At 41.4% G+C, this 9,385-nt stretch overlaps 1 protein-coding gene across 1 annotated transcript; it reads right to left on the reverse strand.

Moving 5' to 3' along the window:
• Positions 1 to 1,068: 1,068 nt before the first annotated feature.
• Positions 1,069 to 8,943, reverse strand: LOC143287618 (uncharacterized). The gene is made up of 5 exons (XM_076595739.1): positions 8,797 to 8,943; positions 5,741 to 6,025; positions 4,645 to 4,800; positions 2,810 to 3,169; positions 1,069 to 2,190 (listed from the first exon to the last, which is right to left on the reverse strand). Exons 1-5 carry the CDS (start codon positions 8,837 to 8,839, stop codon positions 2,099 to 2,101), a joined length of 936 nt encoding a protein of 311 aa, XP_076451854.1. The 5' UTR covers positions 8,840 to 8,943; the 3' UTR covers positions 1,069 to 2,098.
• Between the last annotated feature and the right edge of the window lie 442 nt (positions 8,944 to 9,385).

Below are 9,385 nucleotides of genomic sequence, written 5' to 3' on the forward strand. Positions count from 1 at the left end.
TGAGCAGATGTCAAAGTCACCAGAGCCACGAAATATACAAAAAATGTTGATAATGAAGTGTAGGAACTGTTCATTTGAAATAAGCTCACTTAGACCACTTAGCCAAAATCTGAAGCCACGTAGGTGCTGTCATTTGCATGGGTCGCATAAATTTTGGTATGCTTGGTATGTTCAGAATTCGCATTTGTGTACACAGACATTTTTCAGCAGAATTCTTGAGGCTTCTTTGGTTAGGAAGTCTGGCATTGATAATGCCCTGTGCACTGCTTGCATTAGAAGAGGAAAATAATGCATTTTAGCATCAATGTATTTTAAAAGACAACATGATGAGCACAGCCCAACGACATCAGGCATTTAAAATCATTTTTATGTACATTATTTGTATTTTTATCAATTTGGTGCCACTGATGGGACATGAAGAAAAATGTAATGATAATGCTTGATGAGAAGAAAAATGTAATGATAATGCTTGGTGAGAAGAAAAATGTAATGATAATGCTTGATGAGAAGAAAAATGTAATGATAATGCTTGATGAGAAGAAAAATGTAATGATAGTGCTTGGTGAGAAGTACTATGGACTCATTTTGTATTGCCCACAATGCTTTACAAAGATAGGATTTACTTTTCATATTTGCAATTCCACTGGAACTTGGTATTCGCTATTGCCTTAGCAGTTACCATTTTTACGTGAGTACTTAGAACCAAAGTTTCTACAAAACATTGTAAAGTAACACTGCTAAAGCAGTATAGTTTGGAATATTAGCAGTGGTGGTTATGGAGCGAAGACTTCAAGTAGGGCACTTCCTGCTTATCTCTTTTTTTTTTTTTTAACACACACACACACACACGTGTGTGTGTGTATATATAAATACATCTATTGCCACACATCATCAGTGTGTGTGTGTGTGTGTGTGTGTGTGTGTGTGTGTGTGTGTGATAATAAACGTGTGTGTTTTTGTTTGTGTGTGGGGGTCGGGGGTGGGGGGCGTGTATGTGTTCCTTTGCGGGTATGCATGCACACACATACTGTAAGATCCACATGTAGTGATCACCCTGACTCCATGAGCTGCAATGCTTCGCTTTATTTTCATCAATAATTATACACAGAAACAATCAAATACAGACTCTGATAATATTTCATCAAGAGGAATAGTCAAAAGCTGACAGCAAAGGCTACTGTGCACATTGTCATCTGTAAGTTTGAAGGGCGACTTAAGTTCCAGATAAAAAGTCGAATTTCAGTAGCTTAGGAGTATCATGAGGGCAAATTCATACACGGTACATAACATATGTAAATATGCAAACAGCTCGACAATCTGAGACAGACTATGGTAAAGAGTCATGAGCTTACACATGAACAAAAAAAAAAAAAAAAACAAAAAAAAAAAAAAAAAAAAAAAAAAGAGGAAAATTTCAAAACACACTGAAACCTGCGCGGAGAACTGAATAAGGTAAATTCTAAATTGAAACGAAACCTGCACGAATTGTTTACTACCATGTTTACTTATTTCTGTTCGGCCTTAGGTCATTTACTTTCCACGTATGATTACAAATTTATCATTCTTTCCTAGTTTGTGTATCCGATGTTCAATACGTATTATTACTGTTTGCGTGCCAATTTTGTATACATATTTCTTTCTTTCTTATGTTTACTGGTTTGCTTGTTTATTTGATAATTACTTAAGTATTTACTCTTGTATCATGGAGATAAGGTTAGAGCTGTTTTTCGTTTGAAGAACAGAGTTTGATGCACTGTTTTACATTTGTCTCTGTCACTGCAAGTGTCAGCTCCGGCGTGTGTGTGTGTGTGTGTGTGTGTGTGTGTGTGGTGTGGTGTGGTGTGTGTGTGTGTGTGTGTGTGGTGTGGTGTGTGTGTGTGTGTGTGTGTGTGTGTGTGTGTGTGTGTGTGTGTGTGTGTGTGTGTGTGTGAGAGAGAGAGAGAGAGAGAGAGAGAGAGAGAGAATTTCCTACTGAATCAGTACCGAAACATCTCTTTTGAAAATCAGCTCCCTTTTCATTATCATTACCTATTCAATCATGTCTTTATTGAATCGATTCATTCATTATCACTGTTATAATTATGCATGAAGTAATGGTCTACTCCTCGCACTGGCATATCAGACAGCCATTGTCATCCACCTTGTAACCGCTCAGACCGCAGTCAACGTCACAGTTGAAAGGAGGGCAGCCTGTAACACAAACGTCGCTGTAAGTCACTGAGCTATATGACACAGAAAGAGAGAGAGAGAGAGAGAGAGAGAGAGAGAGAGAGACAGACAGAGAGACAGACAGAGAGACAGACAGAGAGAAAAAAAGGAGTGGCTGTGCTATAATGATAAGGACAAGGCTGTGTGCTGTGTGAAGTGGCAGGTTGATGCACCACTGACCTGGATAATGATGGATGCAAGCGAAGGATGAAAAACATCTGGTATGATTTCTTTCTTTCTGTTCTCTGATTTCGTTTTTCTACATTTTTCCTTCCTTCCTTCCTTCGTTATTTTTTTTATCTATTCATTCATTTACTCGCTTGTTCGTTTCTGATAACTACAACAAGAACAGCAGCAAGAGTAACTACAGCAAGAACTGCAGCAAGAGTAACTACAACAAGAACTGCAGCAAGAATAACAACAACAAGAACTGCAGCAAGAATAACAACAACAATAACACAATCGTCAACAATAATAACAGCAATAACAATTATCACAACAGCTGCTACTTACAGTACTTCTGCTAACTTCTACTACTACAACTTCTACTACTACTACTTCTGCAGCTACGACCAGTACTACAATTACAAGCCAATCCAACCTCCTTTAGGGACAGTGGTTGTAGCTGCTGCTGATGTGCTCTGCTCAGGTGCCGACGTCGTAGGCTGTGGCGTGGTGGGTGCTTGGGTGGTGGGTAGCTGGGTGGTGGGTGCTTGGGTGGTGGGCTGTTGAGTGGTGGGTGGCTGGGTGGTGGGTTGTTGGGTGGTGGGTGGCTGGGTGGTGGGTGGCTGGGTGGTGGGCTGTTGGGTGGTGGGTAGCTGGGTGGTGGGCTGTTGAGTGGTGGGTGGCTGGGTGGTGGGTAGCTGGGTGGTGGGCTGTTGAGTGGTGGGTGGTTGGGTGGTGGGTAGCTGGGTGGTGGGTGGCTGGGTGGTGGGTGGCTGGGTGGTGGGTGGCACAAGAGCTGTGAAAACATAAGTATACACGCACAGACGCATCCATGTACACACACACACACACACACACACACACACACACACACATGCAGTGCACGAATACACAACATACTGATTGTGGTACCAATACCGTACACTATAAACAGTACCTATACTGTGCAGTTATACCATTGTGGAATATTTAGCTCCAGCCAGAACTCAGTGTGCTTTGAGTCAACTGGGAATACTAGGAGCTCTGGGTTTAAGGCTATGTTCACACTAAGCTCACTCAGTTGTTGACAGCAGCTGACAGCAACTGGCCAAGAATTGTGCGCACGTCAGTTTGTGCTTTCCCGCCATGTATGCCAGCAGTCAGTGTTCACACTGGCCACCAGCCATCTCCAGCCATCAACAGTCAGCTGTTTGATTTGTGGCATGCACACAAATGAGACGGATGGCTGGTCCACAGGAGGGAACTCGTCAATGATACCAGAAGCGTGAATCCCAAAGATTTTCATTTCTTCGACCTGGAGAGCGCCGTATTGTGTCTTGGTGGAAGCAACTGGCTGTGTCTGACTGAAATGTGTTGCTGTGTCAGGCTGATAGCAACTGACAATCAGCAACTGGCTGGGCTTGCTGTGAACGTAGCTTAAGCAGTCATATTATGGATGTATCCTTCGTGCTTCTTCAATTTCCTGATCAGCCTGCCAGTGTCTGTATCTCTCTGGCCTGGCAGTTACCTTCATACACCATGAAAAGTGTGAAAAATCCTACCAGGAAGTGTCCGACCCACATGGCTGTCAGTAACTTCATCACCACTCCCACTAATCAGGAAGTGACCAACCCACATGGCTGTCAATAACTTCAGACCACTCCCACTAATCAGGAAGTGTCCAACCCACATGCCTGTCAGTAACTTCACACCACTCCCACTAATCAGGAAGTGTCCAACCCACATGGCTGTCAGTAACTTCACATCACTCCCACTAATCAGGAAGTGTCCAACCCACATGGCTGTCAGTAACTTCATCACCACTCCCACTAATCAGGAAGTGTCCGACCCACATGACTGTCAGTAACTTCATGATCACTCCCACTAATCAGGAAGTGTCCAACCCACATGCCTGTCAGTAACTTCATCATCACTCCCACTAATCAGGAAGTGTACAACCCACATGGCTGTCAGTAACTTCACACCATTCCCACTAATCACTAACACAATGTTATGGTCCTTCATGCCCTGCTTTTTGCACTGTGATTCAACACAAACACATGCATACACCCCCACCGACACCCCTCCCAAACCCCCACACACGAACTCGCACACACCAAGTCACACACACGAACACACAAAACAACAAGAAACAAAGGACAGGCACAAACATAACACGCGTGCGGAAACTAACAAGCAAACAACCAAACATACAAACACTCACACACAAAGAGAGAAAGAGAGCGAGAGCGAGAGAGAGAGAGAGAGAGAGAGAGAGAGAGAGAGACTTACGGAATTCACAGATAAATCTCAAGTGATTACTGTAGAAGACCCCGTCTGAACATCCATAGTCAAACCACCTGCCGTCGTAATAGACATGCATACCAACACAGTCTTTATGTTCGTGGCTCCAATTCTCGCCCCAGTACGTGAAGTTTGCCGGAGAACCTGTGTATAATTGGAATGGTGCATGGCACTATACAAAAACATTATTGTAACAAGAGGTTATCTTTCCACTTGTTAAATGATTCCAAAGTGGTTTAACAGAAAGATCAGTTATGAGAAATTTGACCAAAGGAACTTATAGGTCGATAGACAGACAGACAGACACACACACACACAGAGGACATAAAGGCAATGAAGAAAGAGAGAGACAGAGAGAGATAGAGAGATAGATAGATAGATAGTTAGAGAGAGAGAGAGAGAGAGAGAGAGAGAGGGAGACAGACAGACAGACAGACAGACAGAGCAACAGAGACAGAGAGACAGAGACAGAGAAACAGTGGCAATGACAAAGACAAATATTTCAGTTGTGAAGGCCATCGACCCATACACAAATTTACATACACAGCCACACACACAGACACACAGACAGACAGACAGACAGACACACACACACACACACACACACACACATACACACTACGCAGATAGGTGTTCGCAGACACATCTCTACGGGGTATCCAACAGTTCTTCACAGAGACAGAGACAGACACAGAACTCAGAACTCAGAAATATTTTACTGCAAAGCCACCGGCCTGTTTGCAAAGGAGGTACATACATACAATTGCGACACACAAAATACCGAAAATAAAGGGGGGGGGAGGGACCAATGTCATGGACACAACACTTCATAACTGAAAAAGTAGACAAAGATTATTGGCTCGTGACATTTCCTTGAGTAACTTTAAGGTTTTTTGAAAAGTTATATAATCTTGTCATTTCTTCTTCTCTCTTTTTTTTTAAGGCGTAATAAATATACATTGCCACAGAGCGAGTCATAAGCCTGTTTTCATTTTGTAAAAGTAACGCTAAGTCAAGAGACAGACACAGAGAGTCAGAGAGAGACAGAGACAGAGACACACACACACATAAGAGAATCACTGACCGTCCACCCAGACGTAATCACCCTCAGACTCCTGATCCGTCAAACCGATCCACACATCACCATAATAATCCAGATCAAACCACAGGGTGTCGTACAGGAAGTTCTGTGTGCGTTGGTTCCGGATGATGGCAAGATGGCCGCCTTTTTGTCTGCATTCTCTTTCCGCGGGATTAAACTCCTTCAGATGGCCCAGAACGAACTGGTAACATCTGTTGCCGAATGCCCTCAGGTATCGGTTTCTGGGGAGGTTGGCTGGACAGTCATGGATGCTGCTGGCGTAGCATACTGTTGGATACACGTGGAGCAACAAAAAAAGTTATTGTTGTGGACATTATAGGTTCAATGGAGATTTGTGTGTGTGGGATAAAAGAACGTTAAGAGAATACAAAGTACACTGTTATCGATGTTTTGGCCAAAAATGCTCTGAAAAGCTAGTATTACTCTACCACACCACGCCCGGTTTGACACCCAGTGCCTTGATAAGGAAATCAAGCATACAGAGTGGCCTGCAAGATCTTGCCCCTAGAACATGTATGGATTATCATTGGTGGAACTGTGCCTGCGAGAATAATCCATCCCCACACAGTTCCAGAACTGGGCAGATGCTCTTCAAGAAGAATGTGTGAGTGGTTTCTCTAAAACAATGGAGAAAAGCACTGGCCTTTTAAACAATGGGTGGGGGGTTCCATCAGCAGCAGGTAAGCAGTATGAACGATTAAGAAACCGCATGGTGTGTTTCTTGTGATAACCCCATTGTCAACGTCTCGTTATCAACTATTGAATTAACATAATATCAAGCACGGACACTTTACATAGGGTGGTCGATTGGTTAATTTATTCAGGGTTTGTTTAGATTTAAAAAAAAGAAAAAAAAAAGAGGGAGAGAGGCAAAGCCTTCAAGACTCACATGTGCTTCGCGCTTCATCCAGTAAAGGAATCAGGAGGAGGAAAAAAAGAGAAGAGATTTTAAAAATCGTTGGAAAGTCTCTGTATTAAACACGATATAGAATACACTTGGAAGAAAAAAATCAGTAACACACACACACACACACACATGCGAGCGGGATCGAACCATCTATGTTCAATTCCGAAGCAAGCAGACTAATCCCCACTGCTGGGGCGCAGTGGACGTCATTTGACTGAATTTAACGGTTAAAGCAAAACTAACGTTTTCTTCTTCGTGCCACATTTAGATGTGAATGTAGTGGACGAAATAATGCCGTTTAAATTATGTTTTTGTGTTTTATCTCGATTATTCATTTATTTCGGCGGTGAATGAGACGTTGTCATCGCTTCAAGCCCACCGCAACAATCGGCTGAAAGAAACGATCAATTCAATCTTTCTTTAATGTTCATTCCAGCTAATTTATGTCCACTTTAGAATATTTATATGCAGTAAACACGTCGATGGTGTAGTTAGTATCACTGTATGTGTTCTGTCCAGAATTTGTATTTCGTTCCGTTTAATTATGAACAAGAAAAACGAGGTCATGTCATCTTCGAACACAACCTACCTTCTAGTAGGCCTAACTCAGTGGGAAGCGGTTTTTAGAATTTTCGGATTTCGGAACGTACATGAACGAAATAAACCGTTAATGATTCGGAAAACTTCTTAATTTGGGAGACTTACAACCTGTTATTGATGCGACTGTGAAGATTTTTTTCATACTCTGTTTAAGCCTAATCTGGTATTGGCAGACAAAGTATTTCCAGAGAAAATGGCAATGTTAAAGTTTACCACGGACACACAGACACTCACACAGACACACACACATACACAGACAACTGAACACCAGGTTAAAACATACTCACTTTGCTTACACAAGTGAGGGAAACAGGACAGAGAGAGAGAGAGAGAGAGAGAGAGAGAGAGAGAGAGAGAGAGAGAGATGCTAAAGGTACGTTTATGAGGCGATGGCCTCCTGGGAGGTCAATCAATAACTAGATTAATAGATGAATAAACACACCAATTATTATTATTATTATTATCAAATGCTATTACAATTGTTTCAATGTATTCATGTATAAAAAGGAACTAAGAGACTATCAGTAAATCACCTGATGGGTAATGCAACAGAACTGTTTTGTTTAAAAGAAATAACTTATTAATAAAGCATGTGATAGTAAAGCTCATGCAAAAAGGAATACAGCACAAAATTTAGAGTTAGTACCCCTCAAAAATAATTTTCAACAATACTGACATTGGTTGCACACTTTGCTTATGCCATCAAAAAATTCGTAAATCATAATCTGAAATATTAACAAACCCCACCTACTACACTGGAATATTTCATTGTATCTATGTAAACTGGGACCATTTGAGCTGCATTTACACGACAATCATTCTACTTATTCTGATACATTTGACTTTTAGGTGCAGAAAAAAATCTTGACCATAGATAAATATAGATTTGACTAATGGGGAGGCACGTTGGACAAGAATTTTGTAATCTTGCCCCACAGGTGTACGCATAACAAAAGAAGAAACAACAACAACAAACAACAAGAACAACAACAACAAAAAACCGAAAAAGAAGAAAAGAAAACGCTCCAGACATTGCTACACAATGCTACGGTATCTTTTTCACATGAACATGTGCATCTTGTTTAACACACACACACACACACACACACACACAGAAATTTAACGTCTGATTCACGAATTAAACGCTTCTCAACCAGCTCTACAAAATCCACTTATTGCAGTATTTTTGTTTTTAAATTAAATGTAACAATTAAAAAAAAAAAAGAAAGAAAAAAACAAGAAAAAAACAAAACAAAAACGATGAAAGATTAATGAGAACCGCTCTCAGTTCTGTCCCTTTTCTCCGTAGTGGTTCTTACATCGTTTAGTTTCTTTTCCATGTTGTCAGTGTTTTCAAGAAATGGCTCTTATGGTCAGCTGGAATATAATTTGATTTGAGGAACGTATCTAAAGAAGCACTTAAGACCTCTTGCATTTAGTCTGAAAATAAGTAAAGATAGGAACGTATTTAACTTACCCATCCCTACACCTTAGCTAAGACAATAGTTAATAACAGAACCTTAAAACCTACCTGAAGCTACAACACCCAGAAAAACAAAGAGTCGAAGCATCATGACTGCACCAGGGACCTGACACACACTGGAAGGGTGTCTGGAGTAGGAAGTGATCTTTTCTTCACAAGAACAAGGGAAGTCATGCTGTTCGCTCCGTATGCAAATCAGACATTTGATAGGTCATGTGAACAGGAAATCAGTGTGGGTATTGATAACTGTGTCGTGATACGTGCTTATCTTTGGTCCACTTTGAAAAGCATCAGACATCATGAACTCTCTCTCTCTCTCTCTCTCTCTGTGCGCACAAAAGCAAGATAGCAGTATTCTATAACAAATAACCCTTTTTCTTTTTGGTATGCCTAAGATTTTTTTAAATCTAATCTAATACTGCGTTGACGTATCTGGGAAGATTGCAACCACGAGTCAGGTGTCACCCAAATATTTCGTGGATGCGCATTTGAGAGTTCAAACTATGACCTACATTGCGGGTGTTTCTATCATTCAGGCTTGCTTACCAGTGGTAGAAAGCAGGCTTGCTTACCAGTGGTAGAAAGCGTACAGAGTCCAGAGTCCTCTCATCCAGATTCAGAACAAGACTGCCTCCCC

The sequence above is a fragment of the Babylonia areolata genome, chromosome 11, assembly GCF_041734735.1.
Source record: "Babylonia areolata isolate BAREFJ2019XMU chromosome 11, ASM4173473v1, whole genome shotgun sequence".
In the NCBI taxonomy this organism is placed as follows: domain Eukaryota; kingdom Metazoa; phylum Mollusca; class Gastropoda; order Neogastropoda; family Buccinidae; genus Babylonia; species Babylonia areolata.